This window comes from Schistocerca cancellata, chromosome 1 (genome assembly GCF_023864275.1).
Source record: "Schistocerca cancellata isolate TAMUIC-IGC-003103 chromosome 1, iqSchCanc2.1, whole genome shotgun sequence".
NCBI classification, from domain to species: domain Eukaryota; kingdom Metazoa; phylum Arthropoda; class Insecta; order Orthoptera; family Acrididae; genus Schistocerca; species Schistocerca cancellata.
Genome location: NC_064626.1, coordinates 1,115,801,435 through 1,115,825,796, shown reverse-complemented (window position 1 = coordinate 1,115,825,796; position 24,362 = coordinate 1,115,801,435). Strand labels below are relative to the sequence as shown.

Below are 24,362 nucleotides of genomic sequence, written 5' to 3'. Positions count from 1 at the left end.
ACCCAATGGCCGCGCAGCTGATGGACTGTCCGGCTATTAAGTAATGAGTGCTGCGGCAGTGCGTGAAACCAAGGGCAAGGGGAAACAGCGTGCGGGGTGGGGGAGGGGGGGGGGAGGGGGCGGGAACGAGCAGGGGACACGTGGCGGCGGCCGCTACTGTGTGCCTTCACTGCGGACAGAGTCGACGAACAAAAGTAAAACCGGAATGCTGGCCACTGCATTATCTCTGAGCGAACGCGCTGAAACGGAAATTTGAATCACGGAACACAAAACCATTTCACTGTGCGACGCACATGGCTCAGCCTCGCTAGAGGACAAGCGGATATGGGGTTAATGGCGAATAGAAAACCTCATATGGTCTGTTTTAAGTTAGGTGCCATCTAAGGTTTACGGTACAAAATGTGTCGTTGCCGCGACAAAACTGTCTGCAGACAGCCATCATAGCCCCGTGTTTTCGGCGGCGATAGAAAATCGCTTTAAGTGACCCGCCAGGTTAGCCGAGATCGCTAACGCGCTGCTTCCTGGACTCGGGTAGGCGGGCCGGTCCCGGATCGAATCCGCCCGGCGGGATAACGACGGAGGCCGATGTGCCGGCCAGCCTGGATGTGGTTTTTAGGCGGTTTTCCACATCCCACTAGGTGAATACTGGGCTGATCCCCACGTCCCGCCTCAGTTACTCGGCTTGCAGACATCTGAACACATTCGCACTATTCCATGGATTACACTAGACACAGAAATTTGGGGTACACTAATTCCGGCCCGGGGGGGTCCGGGGTGGCGGCAGGAAGGGCATCCGGCCATCCCTTAAAATAACCTTGCCAAATCTGATTAACCATGCCGACCCTGTGTCGTTGTGGGAAAAAGGCACAAGCAAAAGAAAGAAAATCGCTTTAGGTCTGTCTCATACAAAAATCATGAAAAAATCCGAATTCACATATGATATAGAAGTATGACGTCATACCTGGATAACAACTGAACCAATTGAAAAAATTTTCTTTTTCGGTGGTTACCATAGAACTTCGCTTGACAATGGCTCATCGAAGTTTCCTACAACATTGCGTTTGCTATAGACAGGGGATGTACAAAAATATGAAAAAATCAAAAGAAATGCATGCTTGGACATAAATACAGATGATTGTCAGCCCTGCAGGTTGTACAGTGTTAGACCACGAACGGCACATATGCGATGTCCTTGATACGTTGCGAACGTCAGTCGCAGTCAGAACAGAGTTCTGTGTAGCTGTGAGTTGGAGACAAGAGAATTAGAACGTCGGCAAATTGTTGGTGGTCGTATAGTGGGTGGTCCATAACCAAGGTTACCTAAGTTTCTGGTGTATCACGAGGCAACGTATCGAAGATTTATTCCGCATCCAGAGGCACTGGAAAAACACCATGCGCTATGTCACAACAAGGACGAAAGTGTGTGTTGAGTGATCTTAACCGACGATCATGGCAGAGGACTGTGATGAGAAATAGGACTACAGCTGCAAAAGTCATTGCAGAACCGAATGTCGCACTCGCGACCCCTGTCGCCACGTAAACAACTCTAAGGGAGCTGCCGAAGCAGGGAATTTCATAGCGAGCTGGAATTCCAAAACCATTCATCCAGTGATGCAGATGCCCGTATCAAGAAAACGTCGTGCCCAAAACATAGGACCTGGACTATGGAGTAATGGAAGAAAGTCATTTGGATACATGAGTCTTGTTTCGTACTGTTACCAACTTCCGACGGGGTTTAAGTCTTAACAATGAAATATGGTGGCGGTTCAACGATGATTTGGGCTGCAAAATAGTAGTATTCCATAGGCCTCATTGTTACTGCGCAAGGTCGATTACTATAGAGAATTATGTGGCCATTTTGGCCGATCAGGTCCATCACATGATATATGTTTTTTCCCCAACGGTGATAATGTGTTCCAAGCCAACAGAGCTCCTGTTCACGTAGCTCATATCGTCTAGAACTGGTTTTGTGAGCACGACGATGGCCGTTGGAGAGAAAGGTGCATGATCACTGTCCACCTCCATCATTGTTACTCGACCTTGCCACTATTTTGCGGGAATAATGGTATAAAATTCCCCTGAAAGCCATACATGTCCTGTATTTACCAATTGCTAGATGACTGGAAGCTTTTTGGCGTGCCAATGGTTTTCCTACACCGTATTATGCATGGGAATGTATTGTGGTGTTTCCAAATTTTTGTGCACTCCTTGTATAACCTTCAGAAAATGGTTATTTTGTAATTTTGTCAATATTTAATCAGTAGCAAGCATAAAGTTTAAATTTTATAACTTCTATATAAATGTGTCATAATTTCTGAAAGTCACATGTGCTATAGAGCTCTACATTGTATCTAAGTATAACAAAAATTTGTTCCTGACTTTAATTAGAACCTGGGTTTTTCTCGTGAAATAAGAAAAAGTTTCACGTCTGAAAGAGTTTCTTACTTGGGAACTGCCAGCACAATGCTTTGCACAGCGCAGCTGGCAACACAGTGGGAGCTGACAATACTAATACAGTTCCTATTAGTGCATTGCTGGCGGCAGCAATCCAGCCCGCTCTCTATTAAACTAATTTAAACAACGTTACAGCTACGCGATAAGGGAGAACTACTTATTACAAGTTTTCCTACAGTACATAATATACAATGGAACCACAAGGTTCCAACTGGCTGGGAAATTGCGCCTAATGAACAACGATAGAGTTAATCAAAGCTATACAGTGCGTTAGTGAGGCTTAGAGAGACTTAGTCTCTACCACTGACCACGTGGTTCGTTACCATCATGAAACAGTACCCTAGAGAAGATTTTCCAACAAAATAAAATGATTACTTCAATTTTTATACAAATTGTTCCCTTCTCTCTCTCTCTCTCTTTCTCTCTCTCACACACACATATGCACACACTCCCTCTCACCTTCCCTCTCTCTCTCTCTCTCTCTCTCTCTCTCTCTCTCTGTATCTCATCTTTGTGAACCGTATGTTAACTCGAACATTTGTAAAACAGGACAGTTCCACAAATAAAGAGGAAACGTCTAGGAACCATGATAGGTCGTTTGTACCCCGAAGTACGAGGGACGTTGGAAAGTAAGTTTCGTCTTTCTTTTCAATACGGAAACTTCGTTGGAAAAACAAGTACACGGCGGCATCATGGACTGTACACCTTGCACTATTTTTCGAGGTAGACGTAGACATTGAGACATTTCTTCTATCAAGAATCAGTTTGAAGAATCCATCCTGGTAAAACTTGGTACCCTGCGGTGGAGGAAACAGTCGCTCAGCCTGATCCACCTCAGCAGTGTTTTCATTTGTATATGTGGCGGGACGCCCTCTTCGATCTTCATCCTCTGCATTCTGCCTTTCCTCTCTGAGCAAGCAACACCAGTAACCAACTATTCCATGAGACATGATCTCTTCGCCATACACGGTCTGTAGGCGTTCATGGATGACGGGCACACTAGTCTCACGTGCCCATTCATACCGGACGCACTTCCATTGGCGACCACGTTGTCAATACACGTCCGTCTGCCATGTTGAGCCGGCCGCGGGGGTCTAGCGGTTCAGGCGCTCAGTCCGGAACCGCGCGACTGCTACGGTCGCAGGTTCGAATCCTGCCTCGGGCATGGGTGTGTGTGATGTCCTTAGGTTAGTTAGGTTTAAGTAGTTCTAAGTTCTAGGGGACTTATGACCTAAGATGTTGAGTCCCATAGTGCTCAGAGCCATTTGAACCATTTGCCATGTTGACATGTATTCAGGAAAGCATGTCTGCTGCCACTCTCTCTTCTTCTGCGCTCTGCGCATGCGTCATTCCTCCTCCGCTGATACTCCTTTCATCGTTGAACCAGTAATGCGTGTGGAAGCACACGGCGTTTATTTCACCTGGTTCCCACATTCTCTTTCAAAACCACCGTCACTCGTACAGCTTCAAACACGCATTATGTAATTCCGAGCTCTATCACTACGCAATGCTTTTCTGGTTCAGGCGAGCTGTTAAATTAGCAACATAAAAACGCCATCAGGAAACAGAAAAATAGAAAAAGATAAGAACCCTTAGATATGAATAATTACCAGACTACGTTGCTATTTCACCATATCCGTTCCAAATCAGAACACCACTACAGCTCGTTCAGTTGTACTTAACATCTGGCTACAAAAGTCATACTTCTAATCTGGTACACGAACGTCTGCCCCAACGGAAGCGTTCATAGATAACCTTGACACAAAGTCACTTCTACTCGGTCAGAGATTTTGCGCGATCACATACGAAAAACTTTTTGCCATCACAAACTATAGCAATGTTAGTCTATAAGGCTTAGAGAGAGAACAACCTTCATATTATCTTTTCCTCTACTTTATTTTATTAGTAGATGAGTACACCAACACAGCGTATTGAGAGCTACTGTGCTTCCTTTCCACTAACTATTAAGTATTTTAAAACACAAATCTCATTGACCTTACTGATAATAATTAAGCACAGTGGCCAAAAATCCTCTGCATCTTAGTTTAACATACTGGTTTCTAAATAATCAAAATGTGCAGACACACACACACACAAAACTCACACAGAGACAGAACAGTTTAGCTACTTACAGATCTTTTTAGAATAATCTGAATTATTTCTCTCTGACTTATTTCTGTGTCTAGGGCAGTCCGAGAACATGTGGTTGATATCGTGAATCTCCTCACAGTCGCAGTCTGGTGATTGATGTGAATTCTGTTGAGATGTTGAATATTAACTTACATGCGTGTGTTGAAAGGAATGAAATTGACTCCCTTTAGTTCGACAGCAATATATCCTACAAGACTTTACACTTTTCTCGGTGTTTAAACTGAAGAAGCTTGGTATGCAATTGAGTTATAACCAAAAAAATGCAGTGGGCTCAAATGGCTCTGAGCACTATGCGACTCAACTTCTGAGGTCATCAGTCGCCTAGAACTTAGAACTAATTAAACCTAACTAACCTAAGGACATCACACACATCCATCCCCGAGGCAGGATTCGAACCTGCGACCGTAGCGGTCGCTCGGCTCCAGACTGTAGCGCCTAGAACCGCACGGCCACTCCGGCCGGCAAATGCAGTGGGGATGCTTGATCATAACAGAGAAAAGTGTGGATACAAGTTAAGAGATTTCTATCGTACATGTTTCCAGTTACGTTCCAGACTTTGCAATAGGGACTTTGCATGAAGTGAATCAAAGTAATACATGGGGAAAAACCTTCTCTATCAACTCACCTGCTCCGAAATGTACTAGGTCTCCACAGTTCTTAGTTGTTCCACAACTATCTCCTCTCTGAAAAGTCGTTCACCACTCCGTGCTTCTGAGCAATGCTTTCCAAAACCACTTGTCTGATGTTGGCTGTGGCTCCTAATTTTGAATAGTTGTCTCTTTTGTCTATCTCTTATCTGTGACAAGCTCTGAGTGTTTAAGAGCCACAACTATATTTGTTTACTGCAAACATTCTCCCTTATTAATTTTTTTATTCCTTTCCATGGCTTTTAAACTTTCTAACATCAGTTTGTCACTTACCACTTCCTGGTCTATTTTACCCTGCTCCCTTGCTATCACCTGAATTTGTCTTACAGCAGTGAACACTTACTGAGATACAGCCTCCAGTTCTTGCTTGATCTCTATACTCTGTTTTTCCAATTCAATTTCCAATCTGTTCGTTTTTAATCGCCTTAGTTACTTTAATAATTTCTATATGCTCACCCTTATTTTAATTCTATTGCGCATTTTGTTTCTCATAAATGGTTTACAGGAGGGGATAATGCATTTCAATGATTTTACATGTCCTAGGTACGCTATGGGTAGTCTTTACACATTGTTCAGAGATCTCTTAATATGCTATAGTACCTGTATCCTCTGTGGCTGCTACTTTTGGTATATCAGTTGCAGTTCACACAGACAAACCTATCGTCTGTTCAGACATGCATTGCGACAGTACAATATCTGTCCCATCAGATGGTCTGATAGGTCACTTACTACACACCGAAATATGGTCCATATTGGGTGCCTCTTGGGACATTATAATACCGCTTATGTGTAATGCTTTTGGCAAATCAGTCAACTAAAACTGATCTGTTTCTGAGTCCATTCTAACAAGAATAGGGGCTTTTACTTTCCTTGAATAGATGGTAAGTGATACTATTCGCTCAGGTAAATTATAATCAAATAGCAAATAGCATCCAAATAACACAAATTTCTCTATGAAGGCAATTTTAAATTGCATCACTGCTGTGTAAATACAACTGAGAAATACACAGAATTAGTCAGTGACACAGAGTATAATCCACACCATTTCAAACCAAGGATTTAAAGACATCATGCTGTTCCGGGGTATATGTAAAACTAAACCTAGCACTGAAACAAGATAGACAATTCTTGAAAGTGTTGTTCACAAATCAACGGTTCCTCCACACATTTGAACACCTAAAAACAGGTCTAAGGAAATAGTAGCAAAAATTCTAATTGTGTCTCCAAGCATAATTATGTCTGATGAATGGCATGCATTCTCTCGCTACAAGAGAAAGCCACAAACGGTCCAGTGAACCCAAATATTTCCAAGTAATTTTGAATAACTTCTACCCTGATTTTACCAAATTTTCAAATAAGTATACCTGGATAATCTAACTAATCTGACTAACAATATACATAAAGTCGTGACAAAACCCTCAATCCCCAATGGGTTTGTTTTTTGCAAAACATTTCCAAATAGCACTAATGGAATATTATGTGTATCAGGTGCCTAAACAAAAATACCAAAGGTGTACTAAATTTCCCTACTGGCTCAATTCATGGTAGGTAAATGTGTTTGCATGTTCTACAAATATCACTTTGGAGTTACTAAGAATGAGCTGTGGTGAACTGCAAGCTGCCTCTACGTCGTTACCCGATTGCTAGAAAGAAAAATCTTATGAAGGATAGCAGCCATTCACATTGCAAAATGCGTATGTGCTTTGGGTCTTAATATATTCACATGGAAATGAGGTTGGATGCCACTAAGCCAACTCTTTTCAGTATAAACGAATCCAATGCAGCCATATGGGAACGACACAGGAAATCTCTACAGTAAATAGACGAAAATATCTGATAAAATGAATACTATGATATTTGAAAATATTACAGATTTACAGAACCATATGGTCTAGTTCACTGGTACCCAAATTCACAAATTACAACTGCTCAAAAAATGTATAATGAAAATTACAAAAGATTTGTAATGGGTTTTATGATAGAGAAGGAGATTTTTAAACACAGTTCTTCTCACAGATGTAAACGTCATAGCTGGAGTTATCTACCAGCATATTAGTAGGATTCTAATTGCTCATTCTGGAAGTGGAAAGTCCTATAGCAAATTTTCAAACACGCTGTTCAGGAAATTACTTTGAATTAAGATTGTTCGAAATATATGTTTGAGAAACAAGAATCATAAGCGAATAGCGAATAGAATATGCGATCAGCTTGTGCAGCAAGCCACTTTCTTAACCACACAGCACGCTACGACTACGACACATCACAGTAACTTCTCCGAATACCTGCCAAGCATGCACCTCTCGCTCCACGACGGCGGAAAAGCCTGCCCGCCAAAGAGGTTGGTGCAGAACTTCCACAACCCTCAGAGAGGATAATCCTGCTCTCTGGATCGGGGGTTACAGTGAGTGAAGGTCTATGCAGTCGCCGCCAGCTATCTTTGGCGAACCCCTGGACACAGCATGAGTAAGGTAGAAACGTGCTTGGTTTGAGCGCGAAATTGAACAAGAGTGTGTGAGCAATAGCCCGTGGTGGAACACATTCAAGAGTCGTTTAGGCTGTGCTTTTAATTGGTGCTCCATGATTTAGAAGGAGATAAGTTAACTGTTCAAAGTTTAGGACGCATCGTCACTCAGCCAAATTTCGGCAAGTTGGACAAGGATAAACTTCTAGTTGTGTGCTAACTCATTGTTACTATAGATTGTTGCTGATGATCGTCTGGTCACGACTGTCGGTTCAATGTATATTGTGTCTTGGAGAAACTATGTGACTTTCTGCTGGCAGCTCAAAAACTATCCTTGCAGCTCGTGTCTAAGTCTCAGGTGTCAGCGCAGCAAAGTGATTGTAATGTTATGTGTGAGTAGCCAAGTCGCTAGTGCATAATTCTCTTGGGAATCGGAATTAATTTCAGTCCTGCACTCTCCTTGAATTCCGATGAGTGTAACTGTCAGTTGCATAAATGTTGTCAAGTATGTACACCAACTTGATTGGAGTACAAAGGGCCTCAGTAACATATTTGAGTTTACCAGATTACTCTTTTTTTCCCTTAAAGGTGTACCGATCCTTCCCCGAGTGTGACTGTATCGAGGCGAAGTTCAGTAAGGTTCACATACAGCAGCACAGCATAAAGATAACTGCATCATAGACAAGGGTAGTTAAATTAACAGGCAGACTATGTGTGGATGGACTTCAAGTATGAAGCTTCAGAAGCTAAATCTGCGTTGTAACTAAATCACGCATCCTTGTTAGACCACTGCTTACCATCCCAAGCAGGCTGTTCGATATTACTTTGCAAAAATGAGTCTTTTGCTGGTTCTTTCTCTTCGTGTAAACTGATATATGTACAATTGTGGAATAATTTAAACCTGAGGTTTTGTTTATAGAAGGTTTCATTCTAATTAACTTCAAATCGCTTAAGCATATTAATTTCACAATCGAGAGGAAGTAAACCATGTTCCACGTCGACCACTCTAATATCGGTTCAGTATAAAATTCGAAAGCGCCTTAGAAGACCTGAGACTAAATAAGGCAGATGGGATAGATAACATTCTATCAAGATTTCCAAAATCGTTTGGGAAAGTGAGAACCAGACGACTAATCAAGTAGGTGTGGAGAAGCTATGAGACTAGTGACATACCATTAGAAGACTTTCAGAAAAATGGCGTCCATTCAGTTCGGAAGATAGCTAAAACAGGTAAATGCGAGGACTTCTTCACTGTCAGCATAACATCTCATGCAATCAAACTGCTGGCAAGAATAATATACAGAAAAATGGCAAAGGAAAATGAAGGTCTCTTAGATGACGACCAGTTTGGCTTCAGAAAGGGTAAAGGCACCAGAGAAGCAATCTTGACGTTGCGATTGATAAGCAAGACTGAGGAAAAATCAGGACACTTTTCTAGGATTTGTCCACCTAGAAAAAGCATTCAACAGTATAAAATAATGCAAGAGGTTCGAAATTCTGATAGAAATAAGAGTAAGATATAAGGAAAGACGAGTAATACACTGAAGCGCCAAAGAAACTGGTGCAGGCATGTTTATTAAAATACAGAGATGTGTAAACAGACATAACACGGCACTACTGTCGGCAGCGCCTGTATAGGACTACAAGTGTCTGGCGCAGTTTTTAGATCGGTTACTGCTGTTAAAATGGCAGGTTATCAAGATTTAAGTGAATCTGAACGCACGAGCGATGGAACATACCATCTCCGTCATAGCGATGAAGTGGGTATTTTCCCGTACGACTATTTCAAAGAGTGTGCCGTGAATGTAACGAATCCAGTAAAACATCAAATCTGCAACATCACTGCTGCCGGAAAAAGATCCTGCGAGAACACGACCAATGACAACTGAAGAGAATCGTTCAACATGACAGAACTGCAACCCTTCCGAAAATTGCTGCGCATTTCAATGCAGGGCCATCAACAAGTATTAGCGTGCGAACTATCCAATGAAAAATCATCGATATGCGGTTTCGGAGACGAAGGCTCACTCGTGTACCGTTGATGACTGCACAACACAAAGCTTTACGCCTCGCCTGGGCCCTTCAACACCGACATTGAACTGTTGATGACTGGCAACGTGTTGCCTGGTCGGACGCGTCTCGTTTCAAATTGCATCGAACTGATGGACGTGTTCTGGTTTGGGGACAATATCATGAATCCGTGGACGCTACCTGTCAGCAGGGTAGTGTTCAAGCTGGTGGAGGCTCTGTGATGGTGTGGAGCGTTGCAGTTGGAGCTATATGGGACCCCTTATACGTTTAGATACGACCCTGACACGTACATAAGCATCCTGTCCGATCACCTGCTTCCTTCAATTCATGTTCATTGTCTATTCCAGCAGGACAGCGCGACACCCCATACGTCCAGAATTGTTACAGAGTGGCACCAGGAACACTCTTCTGAGTTTAAACACTTCCGTTGACCACCAAACTCCCCAGACATGAACATTATTGAGCATCTCTGGAATGTCTTGGAAGTGCTGTCCAGAACAGATCCCCACCCCCTCGTACTCTTACGGAGTTATGGACAGCCCCGCAGGATTCATGGTTTCAATTCCCTGCAACACTTCAGACAATAGTCTGCGTGCTCGTGGGGACCCTACACGATATTAGGCAGGTGTACCAGTTTCTTTGGCTATTCGGTGTATATGTACAAGAAAGATGAGGGAACAATAAGACTGGATGACAATGAACGAAGTGCTTGGATTAAGACGGGGTAAGACAGGAATGCAGTCTTTTGTACCTTCTGTTCAATTTATACATTGAAGGAACAATGACGGAAATGAAAGAAGAATTAAAGAGCATGGAAGCATATCAAAGATAAAATTCGCTGATGACACTGCTATCCTCAGTGGGGTGAAGAAGAATTTCAATATCTTTTAAATTGAATGAGCAGTCTAATCTCTAATGAGTACAGAATATGGATTGATATTAAACCAAAGAAAGACGAAAGTAATGAGAAACAGCAGAAATGAGAATAGCGAGAAAGTTAACATCAAAATTAGTGATCACAAAATAGACAGGAATTCTGTTAACTTGGAAGCGAAATATTCCGCAACGAATGAGTGAGGGAGGACATAGAAAGCAGACTATCACTGGCGGAAAGGGCATTCCTGTTTGAAATGAGTTTGCTAGTATCAAACGTAGGCATTAATTTGAGGATGAAATTTCTGAGAATATACGTTTTGAGCACAACACTGTATGGTAGTGAATCATGGACTTCTGGAAAACTGGAACAGAAGAGAATCGAAGCATTTGAGATGCGGTGCTACAGAATAATGTTGGAAATTAGGTGTGCCGGAAAGATTAAGAGGTCCTTAAAATCGGCGAAGAAAGGTACATAACGAAAACACTGACAAGAAGAAGGGACAGGGTAATCGGACATGTGTTGAGACATTAAGGAATGACTTCCACGGTACTAGAGTGAACTGTAGCGATTAAAAACTCTAGGAGAAGACACATTGGAATACACCCTCGAATTACTTGAGGACGTCGGGTGGAAGTATATTCTGAAATGAAGAGGTTAGCACAGGAGAGGAATTCGTGACGGTTCTCAACAAACCCGTAAGGAGACAGGTAATTCAAAAAATTTAAAGAATGAAGGGAACAAGGTTTCAGGCGATTGTTAATTCCCAAAAAGCCAAGTACTTTGCTGGACGATTAATACATCTCATCTTTTGATCTTTTGACAAATTTCGCCAGATTTGGTTTGGTACTAAATGGAATGATATGTCTCTTTAACAACGTTCGACAGCGTATAAAAAAAAAAGAAGAGTGTCTGAAGTCACTTTGTAACATACACCAAGGTACTTTTACGAAACCCTTCACTCAGGAGATTAACAAGTGTCGTATTCGTATACTTTTTCGAGAGCTGTGGAAACTTCTGATGAAAAAAAATTGTTTTTGTTTAATTAATTGCTTCAGTACGCAGGATATAAGTAGTTAAGATATGCTGAATCGTTTGTTAAATGTTTGATATTTCGGCACTGTAAGGGTCGTCTTGCTTAAAGGAGTGCTTCAGCTCTTACCTATCCTGAAAAACATTTTTCATGGCTTTTCTAAGTCACTCAGCAAAGCGATAGCCAATCGTTAACCATACTCATACTGTTTACCTAACACTCCATGATATCGACGATGCTTTATATTCTAAGTGCCCTCTCCCATTCCGCTATTCTCTTCTATAATTTTCCTAGATAGACACTCTCACATAAGGGATGTAATACGAGCTTGTGTGTCTCTATTGACGGATCCTCTGGAACTAATTGTGAATATATCAGCTACAATGGTCATTTGGTACTTTCCGGTTTTTATGCCACGTTTAAATAAACCATATGCATTATTTCAGAAACTACTCACTCTCAGTGCAGGAGATTTTTAACGGTTAGACAGTGCGATAATTCTTTTAGAAGTCTCCATCATAGTTTGCTTTATGGAAGAGGCTGTACGCAGTTCACGCAGCAATGAGAAAATTGTCTATGAACCACATTTACAATCGCCTAATTCAACACAGATCACAAGCGTTTCTTTCGGAATGGCAGTATTACAAATAACACACGATTTATCTGACTTCTTTGGGCATCACAATATATTATTTTAAGCGTGTTAGCAGTTCAACGAGTAGAAAATATGCGCAGGCTCCGTGAAGATTGAATAACGTACACGAAAAATAATGTCGACTTAGTGTACCCGTTTCTGATAGGCATGCGAAATTCATGGAGCTCTGTTTCTGTCATTCTCACTTGTGCGTGATATTCTACATAATTAAAGACGTTCATTTAATATGAACAAAGTCAGATAAAACCCGGTGGTAAAAATTTTTACGCTTCATATAAAATTCACATGCAACATTTGTCAAAAGTTCACCGTGGATTATAACCTAATTTGAACTGCCTGAGGCAGAAGGTGATAACCTTTTAGCACATCTGCACCACACTGTCAGAAACATGATACACGCCGCACATATTACCAGCTTAGTTTAAAGGTGTTAAATAAAGAACAAGTAAATTCAGCAAATTATTCATTTTACAGTAACAATGTTAGAAATGAGCTTAAAATAATGAATGACCAGTAATTTTTTTACAGAAACGTACTGAGTATTTTTTAAGCATAATTTCATTCAAGCAGTTGAAAGGAACAATATACGCAGTCTTTTATATGGAAGCGGAAGATGTAATTTACGTGAAATGTCAGTTGGAGGCAACGTTTTTTCGTACTATGGAGTATATGTCTTTGCTATCGCATAATTCTACAAATATTATTCTGAACTGGCATTACCGAAGAACAGAACAGCCGATAAAAAGTTATATACGGTGAACCTGAGTGAACGGACCGACTAAAATCACACATTTTAAAATCTGTTTACAAAAAGTGACGGATGAATTTCATGGGTCCAAAAACGATTTATGATGTTTTCGAACATGACGCTGTACTAGTATATATTTCAGACACCCCTGTATAATGCAAAATTACCTCTATATGTCACAAGAGTCGGATCCACCAGTATAAAACGTGGCGGAGAGTATTGTGTTCTCAGTAGATAAGCCGTAACGGCAACGTAAGGGGTCGATAGAGCTCAGTGACTTCGAACGTGAACTAGTTATCGGATGTTAGCTGAGTAACAAATCCATCAGGTATATGTCGACCCTTCCAAGCTCCCCAAGATGGTGATTCTGATTGTAAAGTTGGAACGCCATGGAACACTCGCAGCTAAGCCGAGACCCAGCAGACATTATGTGCTGAAAGACAGTGAGCATTGAGCGTCGAGGAAAGTGGTCGTAAAAAATGGCGTGAAATGATTCGAAGTAATCGCTTGTGAGTTCCAAAGTAATACCATCAGTCTAGTTAACGTAATGACTGTGAGAAGGGAGTTAAGAAGAGTGGTGTACTGGAAGTAGTGATTTGGAGTGATGAGTCATTCTGCACCATGTGGCAATACGATGGAAGGGTTTGAGTTTGGTAAATGCTAGGAGAAAGTTACCTGCTGTCATTGCAATACCAACAATGAATTACAGAGGTGGTGGTGGTGGTGCTACAGGATGGAAGTATTTTTCGTGTTTTGGGTGAGGTCTCCTTACTGCTCTTAAGAAAACGCTAAATGCAGAAGGATATGGAAGCATTTTACAGCATTATGAACTGCGTACAGTGTAGAAACAGTTCGGAGAGTATGATTGTTTCTGTGCGAGACTGCACGCTTTCATAAAGTAGTATCTGTCAAGCGATGTTTTGAGGGGAATAACAGTCTTGAAATGGGCTGGCCTGCATAACTCCCGACCTGTACACTTTAGGTTGACTTATAATGTCGACTTCCGTGCAAACCCCTGTGACCAACACCACTACCTTCTCTGTTTTCCGCTTTTTAGGAAGAATGGGCTATATTCCCCCATAGACATTCAGAAACCCCATTTAAAGAGTCCCCAGCAGAGTTCGAGTCACCATAAAGGAGAAGGGTGGGTACACTCCTTATAAACGTCTACTAATAGGTGACCGGACATTTTTGATGAAATACTGTATGTCAGGCATGCTTAAGTTATATACTGCTGTGTATTAAGGGGGCAGGATACGATAACTGCGTCCCGAAACAAGCATGGAAAAAAATATTCTACATGTAATCTGGAAATGCCTAGATGCAACACAGAGGAAGACTTGAGGAGACACATTTCTTATGATTGTTTTTTTAATTGTTTCATAGATCATCACTTACGCAGGAGCTATACGAATTACTAGTAGCTGCTGTAGGGTATAGTAAGAAAGTAATTCTTTTTCCCTTTTTATCCAACAATAATCAGTAAAAACCCTTGTTGGCATCGTTTTTATGTACAAAACATGTATCTGTTCAAAGCCATGGTAGCGCCAATGGTAGATCCTAGAACTGGTCATCGTATAGGTTTGACGAACGATTAACGCTGAGTTTCCGCCATTTTCATTCTTTTTCGGCCACGTCCGGTATTGCTGCAGTAAATGATGAGCGAGCTGGAGCCGGAGTAAAGCAAGCAGGCGGTCGCACGATCATAGTAGGGCCGGCCAGTGGAAGTTGAGAACCGTCTAGTGCTCGTCGGACGGCTAATAACGCATCTACGGTAGGAGGCTACCAGAAAACGGAGGAGGCGCTCATTTGAAAAAGAGTGAACCGACTGTGTTTATTTTGCCACACTCACGTGCGATATAAAGCAGCATTTTCTCTGAGACTACATTTACGTCCGCAGTCAAGAAATTCAATATGTGTTTGAGGAGGAATCGTAAATATTGAGGGGTGTGATATTGTCTTGTGTGGGCTTCGCCTTTCAATCACCCTCACAGGCAAATATCTTAAGAGGTAAATTCCGTGGCCATTTCCGCCGTTCTATAGTCCAGGGAGTGTTAGGTTCAGATGATGAGTTACCTGACGACTGGAATGTTCGGGAGCCCAGTCGTGCTCGAAGAAGATACTCACCTTGGTAGTCAAGGGAACGTAATCAAGGCAACCTCTTCCAACAATGCCGGAAGCTCGTTTTGAAGGAAGTCTTTCGGTAACGGAGACCTGAAAGACGATGCAGTAACAAAACAGGCCCAATCAACCGACCGTTTAACACACGTCAAACCAGACAGCGTTCTTGAAAGTGTATTTCGTGGGACCGCCAATGTGAATTATGAGTTTTATTGAAACCGTCACGAGAGAAAGTGGACTCGTCAGTAAACGGTATTAATGGAGTTACTCGGCGATTTAAAATTAGTCAACGACAAAATCCCAATTGCTACCTTAATATCCTTCTCCAAGGTATTGAAGACAATAAATGGTAAGTACAGAGGCCAGGCACACATGATGTCTCCCATTTTCTTGTACGTCGAACACCCATACGTGTAGAAACAGTGCTTGTTCTTGTTGAAAGACTAAGCTGTATCAGCTGAAAAATGCATTATACTTCATCTACGCTCTGTCCATCTCCGGATTCAGATGAAATATGACTGCTGGACACTGCCCCAATCTGACGCAGTTTAGTACAATAAACATTCTTTAAACCGGTACTCTGCTTTTACAAAATCGTCTACCGCATTCCCTATATAATCACAATTGAAAAATTCGCTTGTATAGACTCAAGCACAACTGCACAACTTGAACTTAAAAACGAACGTGACAGTCGATAAATAAACCCATATTGGTATCTGTAACCAACTTTATATTTGTAATAAATAAAAGCTGGAGACAAAAAAATGGCTCTGAGCGCTATGGGACTTAACATCTGAGGTCATCAGTCCCATAGAACTTAGAACGACTTAAACCTAACTACCATAAGCACATGCCCGAGGCAGGATTCGAACCTGCCACCGTAGCAGTCACGCGGTTCCGGACTGAAGCGCCTAGAACCGCACGGCCACCGCGGCCGGCAGCTGGAGACATGTTATATGGAATGTTTTATTCGAATTAGTCCACACTACCACCTCTTAATATACACTCCTGGAAATTGAAATAAGAACACCGTGAATTCATTGTCCCAGGAAGGGGAAACTTTAATGACACATTCCTGGGGTCAGATACATCACATGATCACACTGACAGAACCACAGGCACATAGACACAGGCAACAGAGCATGCACAATGTCGGCACTAGTACAGTGTATATCCACCTTTCGCAGCAATGCAGGCTGCTATTCTCCCATGGAGACGATCGTAGAGATGCTGGATGTAGTCCTGTGGAACGGCTTGCCATGCCATTTCCACCTGGCGCCTCAGTTGGACCAGCGTTCGTGCTGGACGTGCAGACCGCGTGAGACGACACTTCATCCAGTCCCAAACATGCTCAATGGGGGACAGATCCGGAGATCTTGCTGGCCAGGGTAGTTGACTTACACCTTCTAGAGCACGTTGGGTGGCACGGGATACATGCGGACGTGCATTGTCCTGTTGGAACAGCAAGTTCCCTTGCCGGTCTAGGAATGGTAGAACGATGGGTTCGATGACGGTTTGGATGTACCGTGCACTATTCAGTGTCCCCTCGACGATCACCAGTGGTGTACGGCCAGTGTAGGAGATCGCTCCCCACACCATGATGCCGGGTGTTGGCCCTGTGTGCCTCGGTCGTATGCAGTCCTGATTGTGGCGCTCACCTGCACGGCGCCAAACACGCATACGACCATCATTGCCACCAAGGCAGAAGCGACTCTCATCGCTGAAGACGACACGTCTCCATTCGTCCCTCCATCCACGCCTGTCGCGACACCACTGGAGGCGGGCTGCACGATGTTGGGGCGTGAGCGGAAGACGGCCTAACGGTGTGCGGGACCGTAGCCCAGCTTCATGGAGACGGTTGCGAATGGTCCTCGCCGATACCCCAGGAGCAACAGTGTCCCTAATTTGCTGGGAAGTGGCGGTGCGGTCCCCTACGGCACTGCGTAGGATCCTACGGTCTTGGCGTGCATCCGTGCGTCGCTGCGGTCCGGTCCCAGGTCGACGGGCACGTGCACCTTCCGCCGACCACTGGTGACAACATCGATGTACTGTGGAGACCTCACGCCCCACGTGTTGAGCAATTTGGCGGTACGTCCACCCGGCCTCCCGCATGCCCACTATACGCCCTCGCTCAAAGTCCGTCAACTGCACATACGGTTCACGTCCACGCTGTCGCGGCATGCTACCAGTGTTAAAGACTGCGATGGAGCTCCGTATGCCACGGCAAACTGGCTGACACTGACGGCGGCGGTGCACAAATGCTGCGCAGCTAGCGCCATTCGACGGCCAACACCGCGGTTCCTGGTGTGTCCGCTGTGCCGTGCGTGTGATCATTGCTTGTACAGCCCTCTCGCAGGGTCCGGAGCAAGTATGGTGGGTCTGACACACCGGTGTCAATGTGTTCTTTTTTCCATTTCCAGGAGTGTATTTAATAATGCTCTTGAAACAGCCTGTTTTGATGGACGGCTCTGCGATGGCGGGCAGAACTGTGATTCCTTGTATTGGAAGCATACGGTTTCCCTATGGGTGGAAGGGGTAAACATTTGAGACACAACGCCACTTAGAGACTACACGTAAATGCAGCAGGAGATGGCATAAACGGCGTGAGTGGAACCAGCTCTTCCCTTGGGGCATTGACTCTCGCACATTTCACTGCTTAAAACGATAGTTCACAGTTCTTGACAACGTTGGACACTACTGACAGCCCCCGGATGATTCAGTCCTTCTTAAAGGAGCTCGTGCGGCTGCGACGCCATGGAACAGCTGCTAGCATGAATTTCTTAGAAGTAGATATCTTGGGGTTGCGAAGCAACTCAAATCGCTTGGTCCAGACTGTATACCGATTAGGTTCCTTTCAGATTACGCTGATACAATAGCTCCCTACTTAGCAATCATATACAACCGCTCGCTCGCCGATAGATCTGTACCTACAGATTGGAAAATTGCCCAGGTCGCACCAGTGTTTAAGAAGGGTAGTAGGAGTAATCCATCGAACTACAGACCTATATCATTGACGTCGGTTTGCAGTAGGGTTTTGGAGCATATTCTGTATTCAAACATTATGAATCACGTCGAAGGGAACACACTATTGATACGTAATCAGCATGGTTTCAGAAAACATCGTTCTTGTGCAACGCAGCTAGCTCTTTATTCGCACGAAGTAATGACCGCTATTGACAGGGGATCTCAAGTTGATTCCGTATTTCTAGATTTCCGGAAAGCTTTTGACATTGTTCCTCACAAGCGACTTCTAATCAAGCTGCGGGCCTATGGGGTATCGTGTCAGTTGTGCGACTGAATTCGTGATTTCCTGTCAGAAGGTCTCAGTTCGTTGTAATAGACGGCAAATCATCGAGTAAAACTGCAGTGATATCAGGTGTTCCCCAGGGAAGCGTCCTGGGACCTTTGCTCTTCTATATATATAAATGACCTGGGTGACAATCTGAGCAGTTCTCTTAGGTTGTTCGCAGATGATGCTGTAATTTACCGTCTAGTAAGGTCATCCGAAGACCAGTATCAGTAGCAAAGCGATTTAGAAAAGATTTCTGTATAGTGTGCCAGGTGGCAGTTGACGCTAAATAACGAAACGTTTGAGGTGATCCACATGAGCTCCAAAAGAAATCCGTTGCAATTCGATTACTCGGTAAATTGTACAATTCTCAAGGCTGTCAATTCAACTAAGTACCTGGGTGTTAAAATTACGAACAACTTCAGTTGGAAAGATCACATAGATAATATTGTGGGGAAGGCGAGCCAAAGGTTGCGTTTCATTGGCAGGACACTTAGAAGATGCAACAAGTTCACTAAAGAGACAGCTTACACTACACTCGTTCGTCCTCTGTTAGAATATTGCTGTGCGGTGTGGGATCCTTACCAGGTGGGATTGACGGAGGACATCGAAAGGGTGCAAAAAGGGCAGCTCGTTTTGTATTATCACGTAATAGGGGAGAGAGTGTGGCAGATATGATACGCGAGTTGGGATGGAAGTCATTAAAGCAAAGACGTTTTTCATCGCGGCAAGATCTATTTACGAAATTTCAGTCACCAACTTTCTATTCCGAATGCGAAAATATTTTGTTGATTCCAACCTACATAGGTACGAATGATCATCAAAATAAAATAAGAGAAATCAGAGCGCGAACAGAAAGGTTTAGGTGTTCGTTTTTCCCGCGCGCTGTTCGGGAGTGGAATGGTAGAGAGATAGTATGATTGTGGTTCGATGAACCCTCTGCCAAGCACTTAAATGTGAATTGCAGAGTAAGCATGTAGATGAATGTGATGTGGCTCATTTGGAGGGTAGTGCGACCGCAGTTTTTGCCCAGGTATATAGGGTGGAACCACTGGAGACCGTTCAAAACCATTCTACGGAACTTGAACGTGATCCGAAGCAGCAAAGAGTGTTTATGCTCTTTCTGTACTTCCGTTTTGTGATCTCTTATAGCGTGACAACAGGGGTTGCAACATTGATAAGCATGTGCATAAAATGGCAAAGGGTCCTTCTTACACTCCCACCCTCCCGTCGGTACCACCGGCACGTCTTTGTTAAACGCCTTACAAGGATACTGTACCTGTAGACAGATTTCGACATACTTTCAGCTGACAAGGGGACGGTACGAACTTCACCTCAGCGATTTAATTCAAACTGTGTAGGGCACGACTAGGACGTCAACTTACGTAAACAGGAAGATGCAACTCTCAATCAGTTTTTGAGAAAACCGATTTCAGTATTTTAGGAGTGCCTACATACTTCGTATGATTTCAAGGAATCCACAGCTGAGCGAGTAAGCAGTTCGTTTTATACACGCGAGATCCCTGCACCGAATCTGGCTACCGGTAATTTCTTCCATTCGCACGTTATTCTGCCAACGTGCAGTATTAAAATAATCCCTCACTAATGTAATTTACCGGCGGAGCCTTGCGACGTGTATTTTTTACATGCAGATGAAGAATCTTATAAAACGATTACAAAATTGTACCTACAAACAAACAGAATACAGAGATGGCTTCTAGAGAAGACAGCATATAAATTCAGTCTGTCGTACACCATTAGTCGTCCGTACCAATATACGGTAATGTGGTTCGACATGCTTCGTACGCCGCAAAATTATTGTGTGGCGACCGAGAACCGTTTATGAATGTACAAGTTTCTTTTGCAACAGGCACATTGAAAAGTCATGCGCACGCAAAAGTTCGTCATTCATCACACGTGCTCTATGTCGCAACAATTACTTTCTCATGTTTCTACGATCAGTATCATCCTGATTCGTGCAGTGCTCCATAGGTTACGTACTATACTTGTCACAAATGTATACACAATAATATAAATGTAATGACTATACTGATTTGATTTAAAATTCTCGTGTTTCGATATTTTATTTCCAATCTTGATACGAAAACGTTTTTCCCCTTTTATCAGGATAAATGTTATTTAAATAATAAATGAATCGTTGGATGTTGATAATTTGTAAAGTTATAATAAATATGCTGCTAGAACTAAATGGTAACAAAGAGAAGTACCAGCGGGGAGATTCGATCCAGAGACCTCGCGCTTACGGAACGAAGCGCTCATTGGCTCGGCTGCGGACTGCTTAAGTGTTTGCGTCTAAAATTTTCAAATTCGATCTTCACGAAAACGATTGAGAGTTACATCTTCCAGTTTACGTACGTTGAAGATCTATTCGTGTCCTGCACACACCGTCAATATGAATCAGATCGGTGAGAGGACATCTGTACGGTCACGTCGTGAGTAGCAGTCAGCTGCAAGTCTAACGCCTGCCGGCAGGCATCCCCTTTGACGCCCATTAAACGCCGCATGCCTGCAAACAGGCGTTATAGAAGCACTGGAGTGCCACTCATAAGGTGCATGTACATGCACATTTTTAAAATTGTCAAGAAGGGTGTGTGGGTGGCGACAAGGATATTGCCAAACTAGGGAGTCTTAGAGGGGCACTTTGCCATTTTATTCGCGCACATGTCATGTTCCAGCTCCCTCCCCCCCTTGCCACGCGATCACACTACAGGAGGGCGCGAAACAGAAGTGCTGAAAAGCGTGACCACTCTTTGCTGCTTCATATCACGTTCAGATTTCTTCGAATAGTCTTGCACGGTCCCTAGTGGTTTCACCCTATATACCAGAGCAAAAATTGCGGTCGCACTGCCCTCCAAATGGATCAGAAAACGTTCAGTGGCATTGCAGCCCCACTTTCGAAGGTTACTGAATCGTCCAGGGGGTGTGACTAGTGTAGAGTATTGTCAAGAACGTCGTCCTGTCCTTCATCGCACTGAGAACAGCCGTGTTAAACTGTGAAATGTGTGAGAATCAACGTTCCAAGGGAAGCAGTGGCCTCATTGACGCCGTTTTACGGTACCTCCTGAAACTTTTCCGTGTTGACTTTGATCGGTGGTGTGACAAATGTTTTCCTCGGCCATCCAAAAGAAAATCGTGTGGTTTCAACACTGGGAATCGTAGTTTCTTACCTCCATCGCAGAGTTATTAAAAGAAGGAGTAAAATATAGGTAAGTGTGGTATGAGATGACCGTCCTGCAGTGTGACACGTGCGTGGTGGCGTTGGGCAGAAAAGTGCTAAAATTTGGTGGCAATGTGACATTAGTATCATTAAACCACCATACAGCTCACATGAACTACTATGTTCGGGCCTTTTATTTGACGTGAGTCGACACCTTGCTATTTGAAGCGTCGCTGAGCTGAGGTTGACCGCAGAGCGCCACGCTTTTGCACCGCAACATAGGAATGTTGCAGACGCCCTTGAGGCACATTTTAAACTTCTGCAACGCATTGGAAGACAAAGATGGGGTTTGAAAGAAGTGACCCTTTAATTGTGTTGTGCAGTGTATATCGTGCCTAGGAAGACTCTGCATTATTCAAAGCAACCTTTGGGGTAGCGATAGATTAAACTTTTATGTGAAAACTAACATCAGTTATGTAACAGTTATTTCAGAAAGCGAAGAACTAAAGAGTTCTTTTCTTCCATGAGAAAATAATTTGCGTCTCACAGCAATTTGTATTTCGTTATTTTTTATTACTATACCTGCCTTCTATTAAAAAACCAAAAATTTTCGAGTTCTTAAATGGCCTTCTTCCAACCATTTACTAGCTTTCAAAAACAGAAACCTGTCACTGTTGGAAACGACGCTCGATTCTTTCCAGATCATACATGTGGTACCTAAAGGGGAAAAAATTATCCCTTTTGGAAGAGATAGAGATAGCTAAATTTCTCAAGCGGTAGGAAAACTTAAGCCTTAAGGATCAATTAGTCACTAAAAACCGTATTTTCTACGATACTATGATGTCAAGTTTGTCCGAATTTAGGTACCTTTTTTTTGTGACTGTTGGATCCGCAGCTCACTTTTGCTGCCTTTTGTCTCCTACCACCTTGGCCTCTTGTTCGATTTCACGTTACCCCGAAAAGTTTTAAGCCTTTGTGTTTTTTACATTTTACTCCCTCCCCCCCCCCCCCTCCCGCCACATAGTTACCATTTCCTGTCCGTTCTCTTATCACTCAACCCTCTCCACTTCTTGTTTCTGTTGATTTAGATTGACATTTTGGTGTATCTTAATAGTTCTCACACCTCTCCACTTCTCGTTTCTATTGATTTAGATTGACATTTATCTTAATAGTTCTCAGTCCATTTCAGTTCACTGAAATAGTTATTTTCTATGTTATCGCCAGATTCTCTACTTTTTAATTATTAAGAGTATTTCTAGTCGACCCTATCATTTTTAATAGGCTTTGTTTAGCATTTACTTTACTTCAATCCCTGTTTATTATCAGTGCTGCCAGTCGGCGCTTTTACGCTTTTATTAAGTTTCATTCTCACGTCAATTTACTGCACGACCCACTCGCTTCGGCACGTACTTTGTCTAGAACAGTATTTGTTCGCCACCGTGATACATCGCTGTGGTCACTATCCTGTCCTCGTACTGCATAGTACCATGATTTGGTGAGCCCCTTTTGATTACTAATTCTGCACTCACACAGATTTAATTTCTTGCTAATGTTTATATCACGTCATAATGGAGTGGACAAATGTACAGTAGTTTTCAAACAGCTTGATATTCTTAGAACCTACTTATATATCTTATATATTACTAAACGAAAGGCTCCTTTAATAGATAATTAAAAATTAAGGGTTTGGACGAATTTATTTCCACACATTCAAAAGACAATAGCAGATTATACACGATTTTGCTCTTCTCTGTATCCTCTTAAACGAACACTGATACGATAACTTAAGATGATTTTTGTATCCCAGTGCACCAAAATCTTCTCATGAAAACAGAAGGCAATTTTATTGATTCACCTAACTGAACTTGCCGCGCTTCTTGTCCAATCGGAGGAAGGCGCAAACTCCGAACGAACTGTCGTGAAAACCCCGCTTCAGGAAAATCCTCTCCATAGTCAGCAGTAGTAGACGTGAATGCTGCTGTATATAAATCATTAAATACAGCATTATTGCCCGTATCAGCAAAGCTCTGAGCTAATAAGACAATATCACACAGAAGTGAAAGATAGTTGACTGTTCCATATTAATATAATATAATGCACAGTCGAAAACATACATTTTATCAGTTATTTATTTAGTAGATCGCTTGGGCGAGAAGGAATAGCCTAGCACATTTGCATGCTGGAGAAGACGTTAAATAACGCTCAGTGTTGCTCTCCTATTTAAATGATGACTCTTTAAGACGGAATGACCAAGTAGTTAAACAAATTTATGCGTTGAAACTTAAATAAAGAGTTTTATTTCATGATGCTTCACAGCTGGTTTTTCCCATTTAGGCCTAGTGACTAGTGACTTTATGTCCAATAAAAGGCATCAAAGACAGAATGCGCTGATAAAATTAAAAGGACAGTCTAGTGAACAGATATGGAGAATTAAGCAGCTATTGGAGAAAATATTTGCAGGTAAAATTAAAAAGAAAATTTAATTGAATAAGATATCAACGTAAAGAGTTGGATTTGTTTGGGTTACGAGAGTTAATAACAAATGGTTTCCCAAGGAAAATCCACTATAAATACAGTAGCGCACAAAGTAATGTTTATGTACTTTATGAGTGTTGCTTGTTCCCTGTTGCAGCACCTTCGGGAAGCATGGCTGACGTACAGCTTCCATTGTTGCGCCTTCAAGTTTCCAGCCAGGCACGATCCTGAGAAGCACAAGGTCA

At 42.7% G+C, this 24,362-nt stretch overlaps 1 protein-coding gene across 1 annotated transcript in view; it reads left to right on the top strand.

The window, feature by feature from the left end:
- The window catches only part of LOC126132440 (lutropin-choriogonadotropic hormone receptor), a gene marked incomplete at its 3' end in the record, with an annotated part of 796,081 nt that overhangs the window by 637,145 nt on the left and 134,574 nt on the right, over positions 1 to 24,362 (top strand). The window contains 1 exon segment of the mRNA XM_049915180.1: positions 24,275 to 24,358. Within this exon segment, the coding sequence (XP_049771137.1) occupies positions 24,275 to 24,358 (84 nt within the window).